General features: G+C 43.2%; 1 protein-coding gene across 2 annotated transcripts in view; it reads right to left on the bottom strand.

Annotated features, from left to right (window-relative positions):
- Positions 1–20,896, bottom strand: part of LOC146019778 (guanylate-binding protein 7-like) — an 89,027-nt gene that overhangs the window by 22,595 nt on the left and 45,536 nt on the right. For both annotated transcript variants that reach the window (XM_083152330.1, XM_083152331.1), the window contains 3 exons: positions 20,233–20,342; positions 5,491–5,678; positions 5,132–5,380 (listed from right to left, as the gene is read on the bottom strand). In XM_083152330.1, the coding sequence (XP_083008456.1) occupies positions 5,132–5,380; positions 5,491–5,678; positions 20,233–20,342 (547 nt within the window). The remainder of the gene's footprint in view (positions 1–5,131; positions 5,381–5,490; positions 5,679–20,232; positions 20,343–20,896) is intronic.

Genomic DNA, 20,896 nt, shown 5'->3' with positions numbered 1-20,896 from the left:
ACAATGATTAATGTATTCTGTAGTCACCAATTATACAAAAAAATGAGAAATCACCCCAAAGTTTGCCTAATTAATTTAGCCATCTGTTTAAAGTGTTAAACTGAGCATACCCTAGAACGGGGCGGATTGCCCCGCCAGGAAACCGGGACATTTTCCGGTGGGCTGGTACTTCTTTGCCCGCTTTTTCCCCTGGCTGGGCCGCTGTTTCCCCCTGGCTGGGCCGTGGGCCTCAGACCGCGTTACCACAGCAGTTAGTGCCCGTGGCCGCAGCCACCGACTCCTGGCTGATCAGTGCCCACAGTCAATATGGCCGCGGCTGTATTAAAGTGTTGCTATGGCCGCCGGTCCATAGACATGGTGACATCACCCAGGACTGAGCGGATTCAGTGTGGCACCGAGTCACTGAAGCTGGGTAAGTGGCGGAAGGTTTAGTGGAGGGCAGGTGGGGGGAGGGGAAGAGTGAAAATGTGAAGGTTGTGTGGAATGAATGTGATGGCTTTAATAAGATCGAGATGGAATGTTTGAGAATGTATTTGTATAGTGGAAAGAGAGCAGAGTGTATGGGGTAGTGTGGGATTGGATGAGAATTGCTGGGCATGAGTGATGGGAAGTTCTATTGGGTGATGGATCAGATGGTAGGAAGTAGCCTTAAGAAAAGAGCAAGAGATACGTTGAGTAGGGATGTTCAAATATAGGTATAAAAACAAAAAGTTTATTGGTAAAAAGTTTCTTAAAGTACTTTTGGATTTTGATTGAGGGTGATTTATTGTTTTATTTATTTATGTGTTTTAAATGTAATGCCAATGCAATCTTTTTTAATAAAGCATTACCAGGCTTAAAGGTGCCCATAATGGTACAATTGGCAGGTGCCACAGCGATGCGATCTAGTCCAAATTGCATACAATAATTGTACAGTGTATGGACACCTTTAGATTGATTATTAAAAATTATTTGTATTTATGAGTAATAAAAAACAGTTTTGGTGAAGTCCGGTCTTTCACAATTGCCAAATTAGTTTCTTAAAATGTTTAAGGGATTCTGATAACTTTATCAAAATTGTCTTCCTTTGAAAATCTAACTTAATGCAAGAAAAACACAAAGGTATTTCAGGCTCTAGCACTGAAAGCGTGGCGTGCGCAGTGCGCCCCGTGAGGGGACGTGGAATACATGTAAAGTAATCCACGTCCCCTCGCAGGGCTCGCTGCCCTTGCCACACTTTATAAAATCAACTCCACACCGATGTGGATAGTGGGGGTATGAACAGGTCAGGAGGACGCGTAATGCTCGCACACTTGATCTTTGATAAAGCCGCCGATAGACGAAGATGGGGAAACGCGTCAGCTCTACAATCCCTTCATCCATCCAACGCCGGCCGGCACACGGGAGCCTAACTGTGAACCTGGGCAGACGCCGCTTACAAACAAGGTACTCTGGCAATTAGCAACAGTTGCCATTGCAGCAAATCTCCCCTACTTTTTAGATTTTTTTTATTTTCTTTTTTCTGTATCGGCCGGTACCTATATGTATATTTATTAAATGTTATGCAAAAAAATTTTTATGCCTTTTTATATCTTTGATTAATATAAAATGCTTTATTATTTACTCTCCATTCGACTGTCTTTTTAATTTTAATATTATTAATATTATTATTATTGCCAATATTTAGATTCAAACCAATCTTGGTCTAATTATATTGAGTGGTTCCCAGCGCAACTTTCTTTGTTATTCTCTTGTCTCGCCACGCTTCAGGCTGCCGTGAATAGTGGAGGATTGAAATGGAGGCACTTGCCAAATTAATCCCAAACCGATGGACAATAAGTAATACCCCTTTCACTTTACAGCTAAAACACGGTATATTGCCGATTTTAAATGGGTGTAAAACATTTCTAGCTGTAATGTGAAAGGTCCAGAGAGAATTTACTGGTTTTAAAATACCAGTAATTCAAAACAAACATATATAAACAGATATATAGGCCGATATGTAATAGGGTGTGAATTTTAGACTTTTGCGATTTTTGGTCAAAATTGACCAAAATCGCATTTTTTCGAAAAATCGCACATGTAATAGGATGCGAGTCGCGGTAAAAATCACATTTTTTACCGCGAAATCGCACATTTTAAAGATGCGATTTTCAGGCACACTGAAAATCGCATCCAGATGTTTTCCCATAGTAAACTATAGAACTCGCATATGTAATAGGATGCGAGTTCTAAAGTCGCATATGGGAACTTACCAAAACCCGCAAAAAAAATAGACCAGCTTCTGACTGGCGAGTTAGGCAGAAACATGCACAGATCATTGAGATCTGTGCATGCTTCTGCTGTAAAAAAATAGTTAAAAAAGAAATTTAAATAAAACACTGGCGTGCGGTCCCCCTCCTAAGCATTACCAGCCCCGGGCTCAAAAAGCCTGTGCTGGTATCATAAAATCAAAGGAACAATCAAGTTGGGGTTCCCTGGATTTTATAAAACCAGCACCAGGCTCAAGGTCCGGCGCTGGTTCCCAAAATACGGGGGACAAAATGACTAGGGTTCCCACGTATTTTAAGAACCAGCACTGGACACAACCAGCCAGCAGGGTAATGCCACAGCCGGGGGAAACTTATTATATAAGCTCCCGCGGCCAAAGCATTAACCCCCTGGCTGGTCAGCATGGGCAGGGGTCCTGGGGAAGTGGGGACCCCCCCAATGAAGGGGTCCCCCCCTCCAGGACTTACCAGCCCATGCTGATAGTCCGGGGCTGTCCTCCATGCCCCTGGGCTGTGGGCATGGAGATGATGATTTGTGTAAAAAAAAGAATGAAAACTATTGTTTTACACTGGCGAACTATGAGTCCCAGCAAGCCTACCCCGCATGCTGGGACTTGGGGAACCACAAGTCCCAGCATGCGGGGCATTAAAGGGCCCGCTGGCACTTGTAGTTCTGCAGTGAAAAAAATAGTGCACAAAATCACACTGACACCCTGTAAAATAAAACTTTAATACACACAAAACACACACACACTGATACTTACCTACCTTGAGCCCGTAGGTCGGTCCCTGGATCCTGGGTCCGGGCTCCAGGGCAGAAGAGTCCGGTTCCGGGGCCTTGGTCCTGGTTCCGGGGCTGGTCCTGGGGTTCCGGGGCTCCTGGCGTGAAGAATCCGGGGTCCGGGATCCGTGGTAGTCCCCAGGGGTACCTAAGGAGGCAAATCCTACTCACCTGCTCCCTGGCGGCGACCTCCGGTGACAGCGCTGCTCCAGACTGGTACCCGGCTTGCAGGACTTTGCCCGGCACTGAGAAGTTTCCTCCTCGCCGTCTCTGAACAGAATGATTTCTCTGCCAATCAGGAGCCGAGAAAGTCGGCTCCTGATTGGCCAGAAATCATTCTGACTAGAGACGCCGAGGAAGAAACATCTCTGCGCCTGTGAAAGTCCTGTGAGCCGGGTACCACATGGGAGCAGCGCTTCTGCCGGAGAGGATGCCGAGGTCGTCGCCGGGGACCAGGTGAGTAGGATTTCCTTCCTTAGGTACCCCTGGGGACTACCTCAGATCCTGGACCCCGGATTCTGCAGCCCAGGAGCCCCGGAACCCCGGACCAGCCCCGGAACCAGGACCAAGGCCCCGGAACCGGACTCTTCTGCCAGGGGGTTAATGCTTTGGCCGCGGGACCTTATATAATAAGTGTCCCCCGGCTGTGGCATTACCCTGCTGGCTGGTTGTGTCCGGTGCTGGTTCTTAAAATACGGGGGACCCCTAGTCATTTTGTCCCCCGTATTTTGGGAACCAGCGCCGGACCTTGAGCCTGGTGCTGGTTTTATAAAATCCAGGGAACCCCAACTTGATTGTTCCTTTGATTTTATGATACCAGCACCGGCTTTTTGAGCCCGGGGCTGGTAATGCTTAGGGGGGGGAGCGCACGCCGTTTTTTTTCTATTTTTTTTTTTACAACACAGCGCACAGTACTGAAAATGTGCTGATTTTCATGACTGAAAATCGCACATTTTCAGGACTAAAAAAGCGCCCGAAATCGCACCATATCGCACTTTTTTGCCGCAAATTCGCATCTCATTACATATGCGAATTTGCGGCAAAAAATGCGATTTGGAAAGGTGCGATTTTGTGCGATATGGTGCGATTTTTGGACTAGTCCAAAAATCGCACCCTATTACATATCGGCCATAGAGATATATATTACTTGACTTAGGGGGTAGTTATTAACCACTTAAGTGGTATGCTCGGAAATCTTCCGGGCTCAGCTGCGCTGCCGCAGCGGGCTGTGCCTCCATTGGAGCACCACTGGCGCACTACATTTAGGGGTCACCCCCTCTGTCACCTCCCCACCCCTCCTGTTGTCCCCCCCGGGTCCCTCTACTCTGGCGTACCAGGCAATCGTACGCTGGAGCTACCCCGCCGCCAGCTGCCAATCATCCTTCTGTAGTGATGTAGGCAGAAGGCTCGGGGATGTTCGTGGCGGCTCGGGTGGACTCGGGAGAGTTGACGCACCCGAGTCCTCCCGAGCCGCCGTGACAAATCCCAGAGCCTGCTGCCTGTCTGATGACTGACAGGCGGCTCGACAGCGGCAGTATGGGAGCGTAGTAACGCCGGAGCAAAGTTGAGGGGGGGCGGCAGCGGCTTCTAATGATCTGTGGTGGGTTTTGCTGGGGCACGACAAACCTGCTCTGGTAGGTTTGTCCTGCCCCAGCAAAACCTACCACTCAAGGGGTTAAATCTAAACAGGACAGTTGGATTTGTTGCGCCTAGCAGCTATCTAGCCCTTTCTGTTATTTAGTATATTCTGTAAATAATACTGTCGCAAGATTTTGATTGGTTTCTTTGGGTAAAGTCTCCATGTGTCCTCTATAGAAGTTTGTTAAGTCACCCAATTAATTTCCTAACTGAAGTTACTGTGTATATCTTGGGAAGATTCACTAAGCCATGGCAAGTGATAATGTGGAGAGAGATAAAGTACAAGCCAGTCAACTACTAACTGCCATGTTACAGGCTGTGTTTGAAAAATGACAGGAACTGGTTGACTGGTAGCTTATGCTAATTGTTGGTTATTTGTGGCCAATTTGCTCATTCATCAAGAAGAAGACAATTACTGAACTTAAGGACAAGCTTAATTGGAGAGTGCTTTAGGTCCACTTACTGACTCCTGTAACCAGGGGTATTCCGGTAACGAGTTTTACTGCTGCGTTCCTGAAGATATAGTCACAGAAGTTCTTTGACTGAGCCACAAACCCAGGATTAAGCACACTCTCAGGAGCTTCCTCCATCTTCTGGAGAACTTCCTTGTCTGCCGATGGCTGGTCAAACACAAAGCATTTCCGGCTACTGAAATACATGCGCAGGCATTGCCTGGGCTTATTATATTCCATGTTCTTCATTGTTTTCTCAGCTTTTTGTAAAATAAAAACAAAATAAAAATAAAGTTATAAACATGTACTTTTTTTCATATTTTCTATCTAATCCTGTGATAATCCTATAAACACATTTCACGATACTTACGGGTCTTCAGCTTCAGGGCGTTCTCTAGGTAGTCATCTTCTGTGACCTTCTCTCCATCAATCACTAGTCCTAGAGTAAAGTCTCTGACAGCCCAGATGAAGATGGGGAAATTCCCCGAGAATTCAGCTTCCTCGTCATCGTTGTCCTTCGATTTCACCTTGATTAGCTCAGCGAGTTCCCCTACAAATCTAACAGAAGTGGAGAGAGATAAAAGAGTAAACATAATGAATGTTTATATTTATTTATTTATTTAATTAGTATAAATTAGAATTTTATTGAGATTTTATCAAGTTACACACATCCAACACAGTAAGAATCAAACAAGACAAACGGGAAGTCCGGGCTAGGTTGTTAATGAGGCAAGTTGTTACAATAAATCTAAAACCACACCAATGATGTTAATGGTAATGGTTTATCATTCATTTTCCAAGAAATACCATTGTATTCATTATCACTGTTATCCGTATGAATTGAAACATGGGTATCGAACTAGAGCAACCTTGGTTATCTGATGTCACTTGGGGCACATTATTGGAGGCAAGTTGTTACTTGTAACACAGTAAGTGGCGGAATTCCCACTAGGGACGCCACTTGCTGGGGACGGAACAGCGGACTGTCCCCTTGCCCCACCTCTGCCCACAGTACTACCATTTTTACCATTTGTCTTTTCGGCTTAGATTATTTTTGGAGGGCTTTCAGTTTAGTTTTGCCTTGGTTAGAAATGATAAGAAGAAAACTGAGGTACAATGCATGAATCTACCTACGAGATGAACACAAATGAAGTTATCGATGGAAAATTCTCTTTCAGAAAATCAATTGTTTATAACATTTTATGACCATGCAATCGTATATGAAGTGAAGAGAGACACGGAAAGCTGCTACCCTTCTCTAATTAACATATTACTGAATATCAACAAGAAAAGAGATATAGTAGAGATACCCTATGGGTGAACTCTAAATACTACTTTATATTTCCAGTTACAATTAAATTCTCACTAAAATGCTACTTTTAAAAAAAAAAATCAGTTCAAAAATTGTTTATTTTTTTTTAAAGTGCAATAAGAAAATAAAAAAAGTGATTAAAATTGTGCTTTGATGAGATTTATCTGTTCTGTGTTTCTTTTGGATGTTATTAAAGTTCACTGATACCCTTCTTGGAGTTTTATTCTTTCATTTTTTTCTTGTTTATCTACAGTAAAAAATACCTTTATTTTAATATTCTTATGGGCCCTACACGCGGGGTGACAGGAGGGAATGCGCAATGCTTCAATGATCAGAAGGATTCCGTATGGAATCCCGGCGGTCAAAATCCCGACACCGGAATCCCGACCACCGAAATCCCGACAAGGGTGTGTGTGTTTGTGTGTGTGGATCCCCCCCCCCTTGCGGGATCGCCATGAATCGGGCCCGGTGCCTCGCTTCGCTCTGCCTCGCTATGTTGTGGACACCCACATAGACAAAGTGCCAGGATTTCGGCGGCCGGGATTCCGGCGTCGGGATTTTAACCGCCGGAATTCCGCCCGCCAGGAAACTGACCGCATCCCGTTCAGAATGCTCAGGTCGCTCTGCACACAGCGCTGCACAATGGAGAACACTGGTCCCGACCAATTAAAAACCTGTATGTGGGGTATTAATCGGCGGTAGATACTGACTTGTGGCGGCCGAGCATTTACATCGCTGTGCACAATAAACACACAGCGATATTCAGGCATTTTCTGAGCAATTTAGGGAAATTATTTAAAATCGCTCAGAAAATGACTGACTATCGCTCTGTGTAGGGCCCATTAGATATGAGATATCCATCAGTTAACTCTGCACTTATTGTACCACTAGTAAGCCCACCAGTGGCGTAGCTACAATAAAGGCAGCCCCCACGGCTGCTTGGGGGAGCCGCCTGCGGTGGGCGCCCGGCGTACTAACTAGTGTGCAGGGAGGGATGACAGGCAGCAGCGCCGGCTGTGATGAAAGCAGCAGCTGCTGCTGCTGGACGGGAGTCCCGGGACTCAGGAGCCTGGGCTTACATAGGAGGGCAGCAGCAGCAGAGGAAGTCACTTTACTTTCAGTTTCCACGCTGCAGTTCTGAGCCCCGGCCCCCGCCTCCTCCCTCCAGTCACTGCTGACTGAGAACAAGCATGGGTTCCTGGAGCCGGAGCTGCTGCCTCTTCTCTGCCCTGGACAATTAAGCTGGCCCCTGCAAACACCTGCTGCTGGTCTCCCTAGTGCTGCTGCTGGCAGGCCCTCCACCCAGCGCCAGTGGTATATTACTATTATTAATAATATATTGGGATATATGTATAGATGTAATTTTGGGGACATATGGATGTATGTATGTATGTATGTATGAGGGAGGCAGTGTATGTATGTATGTATGTGTGCATAAGGAAGTCAGTGTATGTATGTATGCATAAGGAAGTCAGTGTATGTATCAGGGTTGCCGACCCTCCCGGAATTCCCGGGAATCTCCCGAAAATCGGGTCCCCCTCCCGGCCCCCTGGAAGGGTGGGCAACCCTCCAGTGCCTACCCCACTCCCTGCCCAGTATCTGCCCCACTTCTCCCTGCCTAGTATCTTCCGCCGACTCACTGGCTATCCTCTCTCTCCCCCCTATGCTTGCCCAGCATCTGCCCCCCTCCTCTCCCTGCCAACCATCCGTACCCCTTCTCCCTGTCCACCATCCGGCCTCTGTCTGCCCACCATCCATCTCCTCTCTCTGCCCACCATCCGTTCCCCCTCTCCCTGTCAACCATCCGTCCCCCCACTCCCTGCAAACCACCCCCTCTCTCTGCCCACCATTCATCCCCCCTCCCTCTTCCCAGCACCTGTCTTCCTCTCTCTGTGCAATGTCTGTCCCCCTCCATCCCCAGCATCTCTCCCCCTCTCTCTGTCCAGCATCTGTACCCACCTCCCTGCCCATCACCTGTCCCCCTCTTCCTGCCCGACATCTGCACCACCCTCTCTCTACCCAGCATCTGCCCCATGCACACTCCTCAGCATCTATCTCCCCTCTCCCCACATCTGTCTCCCTCTCTCTGCCCAGCATATACCCATCTGCCCCCCCCCCCCCCCATCCACAGCATCTGTCCCCAGCTAGAACTGTATCCCATGCACCCGGAATGATGAAAATGAATTTGTGGCTCCTGGGAACAGTATTTCCTTGGAGTCCACAACCCGCTTTATTAGACCGTACACACTTTTCTAGGAACCTGCACGAAACTGCCCCCCCCCCCATTTATTTACTGTAGTGTCAATGCCTAATTTTTCCCAGCATATAATTTCCATAATTATAATTTTAATCATGCCCATAACATTAATATAGTCAGCGATAAATAATCTTTATCCCATAAGCCAGAAAATATTGCATATCAAGTTACACCTTTTATCCCATAATGCCAAGTTTGGTCTAAATGACTGGAATTAGATTAGCTGTCAGATGACAGTTATTAGAATTTCATATCATGTTGCACTCACATGTTATACAAATTATAAGTTCACATTAGAGTAATCACAGAAAAACCAGCATTAGAGATGAAGTCATTAACATTCCCAAACACCAGCTAACCACCCAGGAAATACAGTAACAAAGGGGCGTGTCTGCAGGCTATTGATAGAAGGTGACTGAATGGTCTCTGGGAAGACAATAGGATCAACCCCTCCCCCTACATAGTTTTCTTGGGAAGTAAAATATAGAGAAACAAGTAGTTGCCTTTGGGACGCAGACCAGATAAGATGGATTTAGATTCTCCGGGAAGAGTGACCGTCTACTACATGGCTTTGAGTAATGTATACTTGTAGGACTGATTGAATTGTGCGCCAGGACTAGGATATGATTAATGGACTGGATGTTTAGGAGTATTATGATGCAGAGAGCTACGTGTGAGATATAGGAAAGATGTATTCTAGCTTCAATAATACATAGCCAGGAATGTTGTATTTCATTGTATGAGTAGCATGATGTGTTTCAAATAACTGTGAGCGAAGTAGGAGTTGATCAGCAAGAGTGATGTTTTGATCTGTTAAGTTAGGATATGTTTTACTGGTTAGATATAGATTTACAACCCTGTATCATGAAAGATTGTTAGGCCATAAAGTGTAGGCCTATCGGCTGTGTGCCATGTGCTCAGACATGTGATATCATCATGGATTGTATTGTGTTTCACAATAGCTACATATAGCAGCGGTTGGTAGATTATGGATAAACATATAGATTGGTATTTGAAAGGATAAGCTGTAGTGATTAAACTGATTTGAGCATGGTGGATGAAGGAGGCCTGGAATTCTTGTGGTAACATGTGCCAAAGCTTCGGCCCACAGCATGTCTTTGTTAGATAGACTGTTATATTGTCTGGCTAGAATATCTAGATAATCTGAAGGTCTGTAAGAAACATGTGCTGTGAGTGTAGTCCACTATTGTCTGGATTCTTTGTATTCAAGTGTGTGTGTTTGCTCAAAGGGATGCATGTATTTGAAAGCATGTGTTAGGCTAAAGTGAGCATGTATGGATTCCAGCATTTGTGCTTAATCGAGTGTGTGTCTACGTCCCAGAATGGATTAGCCCTGAGCTGTTTCTATTTAAGTGTGTGAATGCTTTGTGTAATATCCAGTGAGAATATCTAGATAAACTGGCGGATAAAACTATATTTGAATTGTGTATGCTGCAGGTTTAGTGTGTTTGCTGAATGTGCAAGTTATATTCCGGATTGTGAGTGTTGTTTGATGCAGGTTAGAGGTAATTTGGAGTAAATGTTGTGGATAGAAATTATGAATGTACAGTCAGTTTATGTTTGGTTGCCATGCGGCAGATTTGAGTCCTTAGATTGTTAAGGTTCCTTTGTGTGCCATGTGGCGGAATCTAAAATGGTGGACACAAAGACTTGGTTAATCATAAAATGGCGGAATGCCATGCGGCAGACCAACATGTGCTCTGGCCAAAATGGCCGACAATCAGGTTCGTTCATGCTACTGTATAGCCACGCCTCCCGCACTGTATTCACATACACATATACAACACTGAGGTTAGCTTTATTTAAGGATGCTGGATTAATAATCGTTATTAATTATAATACCTGTATTGTTATACTATATAATCCGTACTACAGTTTCATCTGCTTACATTCATAAATAATATTCATTGATTATAATTCTGGACATTCGCTTATTGGTTGTGTGCGACATGAATAAATTAGATAGACTTTGCATATATAAATAAATGGACTTCCATAGATGCATGCTCGTCATGGGATATTATATACTTAAGGATATGCAATATTATGCAGATTTGAGCCAATCAGCAAGGGAGGGATCACATATAGAATAAAAATAATTATTTTAAATTTTTCGGTTTGGTTTTGGGTTTTTCTAATGCTGATAGTCCGGGCCTGCATATGCATAATCTGTAAGATACTAATTTGAACTTTGGGACAAAAGGAAAAACATTTATTTATATTTAAATACCAAGATGCGATTCTATAAGTATATATGTTATAATAATTTGTTTTCTCTCATGCAATGTTATCTCCTTTTGATGTTTATCTTTTAAATAATAGTCAGATATGATTGGCAAGGGCTGATTCAGGTTGAATTGTTCTAGCAAAATTTGAATTGTTTTATAAGCAGTGCAAATTTTAAATAAAATGCACATTTTTATAATTGCAGCAGAAGCGGATTATAAAGTATATATGCATAGTCATAAACTGCAAGTATGTTGCAGCCAGTTATTCAACCTGAAGGAGCCATTGAAAATTGTGTAAACGGTTTGTTTGTATTTCAAAGATTTCTGGGATAAAATGCTTGTTCTAGGAAGGGAATTTTTTTTTAGATATCTTTTCTAGCATACAATAATGGCATAACTAAGCACAGTGGGAAGTACTGTGAATAAAAGTTAGCAATGTATAGATTGTTTAATTGTGAACTATCGTTCCCATAATTGGTAGGATTGAACCAGAAGTAATTTAAATACAGCAGTATTGGTTAGAGATAAAAGTAGCGAGAGATAAAATACCAGTCAATAGAAAAATCAGGTACAGTTAAAATCAACAAATTCCAAGCGGTATGAAATTTGAATGTTACTCTAAAGTATTAAATTTGAAATTGAAACTAATTGTTACCAAATATGATAAATAACATTTTCTTTTTTTTTATTCCAGGCTAAAAGACAGATTTCCCCTAAACATATAACCCAGCAAAGAAAGATTTTTTTTAACTTTAAAAGTGCCAGCCAGAGGGTATTTAGATGTAAATTAAGGTGTTGAGACAATAGACTTACAACCATAGCCAAAGGTAGAATTTGAATAAAATTGCATTTGTTTTCCCCTGTGAATGTGAGATATCTACAGTATTGTAAGAGGTGTTAAATTCATAGTGCCATATCCTTGCTAACCACAAATGTTATAGAAAGAGTGTGCTGTTCGGATTTCTTGAATAGTTAAGTTAATGTGGGATAGAGACAATGCCAAGTGGCAGTGTGTGAACCCATAAGTATGCAAAAGAAGGCGGGACTCGGACACATGGGTGTCAACGTCTGCCGCTCAGTGAGACACTGTTCGCGTGATGGACACATGTGCTGGCGCGTGTGATTGCCTAGGTACGCTGTACAGGTAAATGCCCAAGGATGGGTAGTGATAATTAATTGAGTGATAATTACAATTCATATATTGAGTAAGACTCCTGTTGAGTTACAAACAGGATTCTTTTATTATTGTTCAAAACTTCAAGAAATTCAAATAGTATTGATTAAATTCCCATTGATAGTCAAGGGAACACTCGTATAACATCCAGTAGAAGAGCTACCAACCTAGGAAGATTTTTCTGTACAGAAATATTTCAAGTTTAAGCATAAGACCAAGGTGTAACTAGCGCCCAGTGTGAAACAAAACTGAGGCGAACGGGTGTGTGACGGCACGACTCATGCGCAGTGTAGTCCAGTGTAGGACAGTCCAGTGTAGGACAGGGTGCACGTGGCGACGTGCCCATAGGAACTGCCCCTTCCGTGGAACTACCTATTTTGATCCACTAGGAGGGTACAAGAAGCTAAATCGGAACCCAGTGATCCGATCAGCTGATTTAGAAAAAACAGTTTTTGGGGGTACAGGAAAAACAAGTTTTGCTGTGTCCTGGAAAAATTTGGCCGCATCTTGCAAGTTGACTAGTAGTTCGCTACTAGTTGAAAGACTTGATGATTGAGTATCATACCTCGTAGCCTTCGCACCCACTTGATTGTGGGACTGTTCTAGGACGCTGAGAAGTGAGTGTTTGGGCAGCTCTCAACTTAAACAACCCACCGGTATCTACTAGCTGTGAACGTCTATTCCTGTAATTATGGGTAATAACGGGTCACGCTGTGTCAGTTAGGGAGGAAGCGAGTCGACCAAAAGGATCGGCAGCTTTCATTATGTGCTGTGAGCACGGTGAACGAGCAGTTGTTTACCAAAAGAAATGGAAAAGAATACACAAGGCAGCAAGTTAGAATTTCCCAGTGTTGATAGCTTCGAACCGGATGAATTACACAATAAGAATTGAAAATATGTCTGCTCTCATCAACGCGAGGTAAGAAAAGGCATAGTGATTGTTTCAAACCGTGGAATAGGAAAATGCAATAGGAAAAGTGATGGTACAGGTGCAATTAGACTGTTAAAGCGGAATAGCAATACCCCCCCCATCCGTATATAATGGGACCAGTTATTCTAAGGTGTCTGATGAAATTGTGAAACTGACTAACCTATACCCTGTGTCAACTCCTTGTTAAGGATTAGTAAGTGTTGACGTAATATTCCAGACCGCTGTCATCTCCGAAACGAGAGAAGTCAAATGTAAGGCGGAGTCAAACAGCCAGAGAGGATGCTGTTTTTCCCAAGTGGTAAGAGACGGTACGGTGGATGACAAATTGACACAGCTGGAGAAGTAGGTATACTGGTTTCACACTGACTCAGGTAATAAGTATTAAGGTAACAAGATAAATTGAGAATGCCAAATTGTATTTGAAACTAATTACATCCCCAGGTTAATAACTGCTGTAGGTATAGAGAAGCAGAGATGTCGCACAAATGAAGATCGGTAGCTAGCAAGACTCCTAAACTTTCTTTCTCCCCTTTTTAACAAGTAGATTAAAGATTTAAGCGTAGAACATAAGATTACAGCGAACACATGAAGGTTTAGACTATGGTAAGACATACAGGTATAGAACACGAGGAAAGGTAGAGAACAAGATAACATGTTCTATTCAAAGGAGTACTGCATACGATCCGCCCTTGGTACCAGGGATGACATATTGGGAAATTTGTTTTTGAAACATGCTTGTTCATCACATGACATATAGTTCCCATGACACATATGTATGTAAACACATAGATATCGGGAAGTGGTTAAAAGTTAATAGCCACCTAGTGGTGACTTGTATGTGATGTAATTGTCAGTCCAGGTTCTTAGGAATCAAGTAAGGAGAAATGGAAGGTAGTCTATATGTTCTCTTTTGTTTGTTTGATTGTCATTGTTTGTTTTGATGGTTCGCAGAATCAGACATATGTCGTGTAAGGTGTCTAAAGATTTGTTTTTCTGTTTGTTGTTTAGTTAAGCCGGAAAGAGCTGTGATTGGACCCGGTCAAATGTGACGCATTGGATTTGGAAACCCCTGTTGCTCCTAATTGCATGGAGAGCGTATGGACCTAACATTGAAAAAGTTTCATCCCCTAGACAACGAGATATATATAACAGTGTTTTTAAATGAGATTTAAAAACCTCAAGATATTGATAGTGTTAGGTCCAGATGTCAAGTAACTGATAGTCCCTAGTGATTGGACAGAGAAGAGGAAAATGAGAGATCGAATATTGAAACGGAAGCTGAATATCTCAGACTTCCTCTAGTCACATTTTTCCGAAGAAGAACGCAGATTATTTGGCTCAGACAACTGTATTTGTAATATATGGAGTGGTATAGAGGTTAAATTGAAAGAGGTTGGGTAGTACAGGGTAGAAATATCCTTAAATAAATTAGAGCGCCACCTAGTGTCAAGAGACAGTAAGGCGAGGGTTAAACTGTAGCACTCTAGAGTGTAGAAGCTTCACAGATGTGGGAGGCGGGATACTTTTAACGCTTGGGAAGGTCTTTCTGTTTATGTCTCTGCAGGGAAACAAGTCGACGACAGAACTGTCGGAAGTCTACAAGTGGATCGGATGGAATACAAGAAGCCAAGAATGGTAGGGAAAAATAGGTGGAAATGCAAAAATATTGATACTTCTTTTTCCTACAGATGCAATGGAGAAGGAGAGACGAGCCCAGCTGTAGACAGATGATGGTCCTCGAGATGACGACTTGGATACCGACAGATGACTGGACAGGAACCCAACTAGAAAGCCCCAAGAACCGACAAAATACACAAGCCCACCAAGAGAATGATGACCCCTAGACGACCCCACGTCGTGATGCATAGAAGACCCACTAGAGACTTTTTGGCCCTTAGTTTTAATGTCAAGAGACACTAGGAATGACCCAAAAGTGCGTAGACGGTTTTTGTCCTGGGAGGTCTAGCCAGGTTTTTAATCCACTAACTGCACTAGGAGAAATGACTGTTCTCCACTCTTTCAGGAAATCTTTATAATATTCTGTTAAATTGTTTGTTATGATTGTTCATCCATGTTTTCCCATCATCCTTTGTAGGACATATGAAGGTTGTTCACCCCTGTACATCCTGCGGTAGGTAACACAACACCTATGCAGGAACACTACACCCACACATACATTCCCCAAATGTATCATTCAGTCGTGTGTGTCTGGGCTGTGGCCCTATGTGAGGTCATGGTCTGGACATGCCGGCGTTAAGTAAATGCACTCCCCCATTTATTATTAATCTAGGATTAAGCCATTGCGCAAAAATGATACATCCCCTTCTTTCTACATATACACATAAGTTCCACCCTTTAAAAATCTTTTTTTTATCAATGAAAAATATTTTTATGAAAAATATTGAAATTTTATGAATTATGAAAATTAATGCGGAAATTATGCATTATTAATTTTAATGTGACAGTTTTATATACTGTCAAAGGGACGACTGTCAATGCCTAATTTTTCCCAGCATATAATTTCCATAATTATAATTTTAACCATGCCCATAACATTAATATAGTCAGAGATAAATAATCTTTATCCCATAAGCCAGAAAATATTGCATATCAAGTTACACATTTTATCCCATAATGCCAAGTTTGGTCTCTAAATGACTGGAATTATATTAGCTGTCAGATGACAGTTATTAGAATTTCATATCATGTTGCACTCACATGTTATACAAATTATAAGTTCACATTAGAGTAATCACAGAAAAACCAGCATTAGAGATGAAGTCATTAACATTCCCAAACACCAGCTAACCACCCAGGAAATACAGTAACAAAGGGGCGTGTCTGCAGGCTATTGATAGAAGGTGACTGAATGGTCTCTGGGAAGACAATAGGATCAACCCCTCCCCCTACATAGTTTTCTTGGGAAGTAAAATATAGAGAAACAAGTAGTTGCCTTTGGGACGCAGACCAGATAAGATGGATTTAGATTCTCCGGGAAGAGTGACCGTCTACTACATGGCTTTGAGTAATGTATACTTGTAGGACTGATTGAATTGTGCGCCAGGACTAGGATATGATTAATGGACTGGATGTTTAGGAGTATTATGATGCAGAGAGCTACGTGTGAGATATAGGAAAGATGTATTCTAGCTTCAATAATACATAGCCAGGAATGTTGTATTTCATTGTATGAGTAGCATGATGTGTTTCAAATAACTGTGAGCGAAGTAGGAGTTGATCAGCAAGAGTGATGTTTTGATCTGTTAAGTTAGGATATGTTTTACTGGTTAGATATAGATTTACAACCCTGTATCATGAAAGATTGTTAGGCCATAAAGTGTAGGCCTATCGGCTGTGTGCCATGTGCTCAGACATGTGATATCATCATGGATTGTATTGTGTTTCACAATAGCTACATATAGCAGCGGTTGGTAGATTATGGATAAACATATAGATTGGTATTTGAAAGGATAAGCTGTAGTGATTAAACTGATTTGAGCATGGTGAATGCTATTACTAAGTATTTAGAAGGAGGCCTGGAATTCCTGTGGTAACATGTGCCAAAGCTTCGGCCCACAGCATGTCTTTGTTAGATAGACTGTTATATTGTCTGGCTAGAATATCTAGATAATCTGAAGGTCTGTAAGAAACATGTGCTGTGAGTGTAGTCCACTATTGTCTGGATTCTTTGTATTCAAGTGTGTGTGTTTGCTCAAAGGGATGCATGTATTTGAAAGCATGTGTTAGGCTAAAGTGAGCATGTATGGATTCCAGCATTTGTGCTTAATCGAGTGTGTGTCTACGTCCCAGAATGGATTAGCCCTGAGCTGTTTCTATTTAAGTGTGTGAATGCTTTGTGTAATATCCAGTGAGAATATCTAGATAAACTGGCGGATAAAACTATATTTGAATTGTGTATGCTGCAGGTTTAGTGTGTTTGCTGAATGTGCAAGTTATATTCCGGATTGTGAGTGTTGTTTGATGCAGGTTAGAGGTAATTTGGAGTAAATGTTGTGGATAGAAATTATGAATGTACAGTCAGTTTATGTTTGGTTGCCATGCGGCAGATTTGAGTCCTTAGATTGTTAAGGTTCCTTTGTGTGCCATGTGGTGGAATCTAAAATGGTGGACACAAAGACTTGGTTAATCATAAAATGGCGGAATGCCATGCGGCAGACCAACATGTGCTCTGGCCAAAATGGCCGACAATCAGGTTCGTTCATGCTACTGTATAGCCACGCCTCCCGCACTGTATTCACATACACATATACAACACTGAGGTTAGCTTTATTTAAGGATGCTGGATTAATAATCGTTATTAATTATAATACCTGTATTGTTATACTATATAATCCGTACTACAGTTTCATCTGCTTACATTCATAAATAATATTCATTGATTATAATTCTGGACATTCGCTTATTGGTTGTGTGCGACATGAATAAATTAGATAGACTTTGCATATATAAATAAATGGACTTCCATAGTAGTGCCCCCACTGTCATTTTTTCTGGATCCCTGTGTGTGTATGTGTATATATATATATATATATATATATATATATATATATATATATATATATAGTATATTTATATATTTATATTTAGTTAGTGGGGGGGCGCCTCAACTTTTTTGTCTTGGGGGAGCAAAATTTATAGTTACGCCACTGCATACCTCCCAACTTTGGTGCTGAAGAAATAGGGACACTCTCGCGGCTTCCCGAAAAGGGGGCGGGATGTATGCAAAGGGGGGCGTGGCTTATGCTAATTAGCCACAACCTCATTTTCATACGAGAATAGACGCTGTGAGCATGAGCACAGCATCTATTCTATTAGATTGGGGGGTCTCCCAACTGCCACCCCCCGCAGCGGGACAGGACCCGAAAATCGGGACTGTCCCGCTGTAATCGTGACAGTTGGGAGGTATGCCACTAAAGCCCACTCAAAGCTAATGCTTCAAAAGCTAGTAGACGTAGTTTCACTTTCTGCCAACAGATGGCAGTGTTTATATATTGTAACAGCCTGCAGGAATATTGGTGCAGTATCAACCTGCCCATAATGATTGTAAAATAACAGGTCCCGCTTCTCCTGCATAACGGACGGTGTAATGGTTACCATCACAGCACTGAGGTCATGGGTTCGATACGCAACTTGGCCCTAACTGTGCATATTCTCCCCGTGCTTGCGTGGGTTTCCTCCGGGTACTCCGGTTTCCTCTCACAATCCAAAAATATACCGGTAGGTCAAAAAATGAACTCTAGAATGTGCGTGTACATGTGGAAGGGAATATAGAATGTAAGCTCCACTGGGGCAGGGACTGATGTGAATGTTCAAATATTCTCTGTAAAGCGCTGCGGGATATGTATGTGCTATATAATAACTGGTAATAGTCTCTGTACAGCGCTGCGGGATATGTATGTGCTATGTAATATCTGGTAATAGTCTCTGTACAGTGCTGCGAAATATGTGTGCGCTATATAAGAAACTGTTAATAATAAATAAAAAATAATGAGCAGAAGTGGGCACCCGTTATGGCCGAATGCATTAACCCCCCCCCCGCACCAATACGGAGAGCCATTATGCGATGAAAAGGAGACACTGCTACGGGGCGGAGGGGGAGCGCAGCAGCAGCAGACGTGTACTCAGGGTGTACTGTCAGGGTGTATCAGGGTATAGGTGTATCATCAGAGTGTACCATCAGGGTGCATCGTCAGGATGTGTACTCAGGGTGTACTGTCAGGGTGTATCAGGGTATAGGTGTATCATCAGAGTGTACCATCAGGGTGCATCGTCAGGATGTATAGTCAGGGTGTACTGTCAGGGTGTATCAGGGTATAGGTGTATCATCAGAGTGTACCATCAGGGTGCATCGTCAGGATATATAGTCAGGGTGTACTGTCAGGGTGTATCAGGGTATAGGTGTATCATCAGAGTGTACCATCAGGGTGCATCGTCAGGATGTATAGTCAGGGTGTACTGTCAGGGTGTATCAGGGTATAGGTGTATCATCAGAGTGTACCATCAGGGTGCATCGTCAGGATGTGTACTCAGGGTGTACTGTCAGGGTGTATCAGGGTATAGGTGTATCATCAGAGTGTACCATCAGGGTGCATCGTCAGGATGTATAGTCAGGGTGTACTGTCAGGGTGTATCAGGGTATAGGTGTATCATCAGAGTGTACCATCAGGGTGCATCGTCAGGATATATAGTCAGGGTGTACTGTCAGGGTGTATCAGGGTATAGGTGTATCATCAGAGTGTACCATCAGGGTGCATCGTCAGGATGTATAGTCAGGGTGTACTGTCAGGGTGTATCAGGGTATAGGTGTACCATCAGGGTGCATCGTCAGGATGTATAGTCAGGGTGTACTGTCAGGGTGTATCAGGGTATAGGTGTATCATCAGAGTGTACCATCAGGGTGCATCGTCAGGATATATAGTCAGGGTACACATGATAAGGGGTACATATGATAAGCGGGTACACATGATAGGGGGTACACATGATAAGCGGGTGCACATGATAGGGGGTACACATGATAAGCGGGTACACATGATAAGGGGTACACATGATAAGGGGTACATATGATAAGCGGGTACACATGATAAGGGGTACACATGATAAGCGGGTACACATGATAAGGGGTACATATGATAAGCGGGTACACATGATAGGGGTACACATGATAAGCGGGTACACATGATAAGGGGTACACATGATAAGCGGGTACACATGATAGGGGGTACACATGATAAGCGGGTACACATGATAGGGGGTACACATGATAAGCGGGTACACATGATAGGGGGTACACATGATAAGCGGGTACACATGATAAGCGGGTACACATGATAGGGGGTACACATGATAAGCGGGTACACATGATAAGCGGGTACACATGATAAGGGGTACACATGATAAGGGGTACACATGATTGCTTCATAACAGTAGATAAATAATTTGGGGCCCATGTGCTGACAAACTGAAACAAAAATACTTCCCTCTGCTCGTGTCAACCCTGTGTCTATGTCATCCTAATACCTGTCTATCCCATGATCCACACCCCTCCAACCAATCAGAATTAGGCCCAGTGCGGCTCAGTAATTAGGACCCATTGGTTTATACCCCCACATGCGATCTTTCAGATGACTATATTATATTCCATTGCAGAGTGACATAGATGGAAGGATACCTCAGCTTGTTCAGTGCATCCTGGTCTATGGTGCCCTTACTGTTATACACCAGGGCGCTGCTCAGGAGAACGGCCAGCGAGAAGATCCTGATGTCATTCTTGGTGTCGCCCTGTAAGATAAATACAACAATAAAGCAACAATCTGACAATAATCCCTCACATGATGCAGCCGTAACACAGTAGAAGAACAAGGCGGCCGTCTTCTGTTGCTCAGCGGCAGGTTACGGGTCTACATTACAATGCTACCGCCAGAACATGACCCTTCCCCCTGTGCTACTTCCAGTCCTCCTACTTTATTTATTATGGCCGCTGCATCTGTCCCATTCATTCATTGTGATATTGGGGGATTATTCAGACCTGATCTGACTGGTGCTAATCAGGTAATCGCCGCCCGCAACAGTGTAATCTTGCCCGGTGCAAGGTTGCAAAAGACCTACAAATCCATCCGCAAGCCACGCACCATGTAATGATTCCCCAGTGTGTGCAGTCTGTGCGTAGCCCAGGACTCACTCAGCGGCTGTGATAGAATCAGGCTGATCAGGGGCGGAGCTGATGTCACATGACTTCCCCTCACACACCTGGCCACGCCTGCATATTCCCTGACACATTTTGCTATGTACGGCGCTGCGGATACTTTGTGGCGCCTTATAAATAAACGTACTAC

This window comes from Crinia signifera, chromosome 7 (genome assembly GCF_055691185.1).
Source record: "Crinia signifera chromosome 7, ASM5569118v1, whole genome shotgun sequence".
Taxonomy (NCBI): Eukaryota; Metazoa; Chordata; class Amphibia; order Anura; family Myobatrachidae; genus Crinia; species Crinia signifera.
Note: the sequence above shows the minus strand (reverse complement) of the source record. Positions and strands in the feature narration are given on the sequence as shown.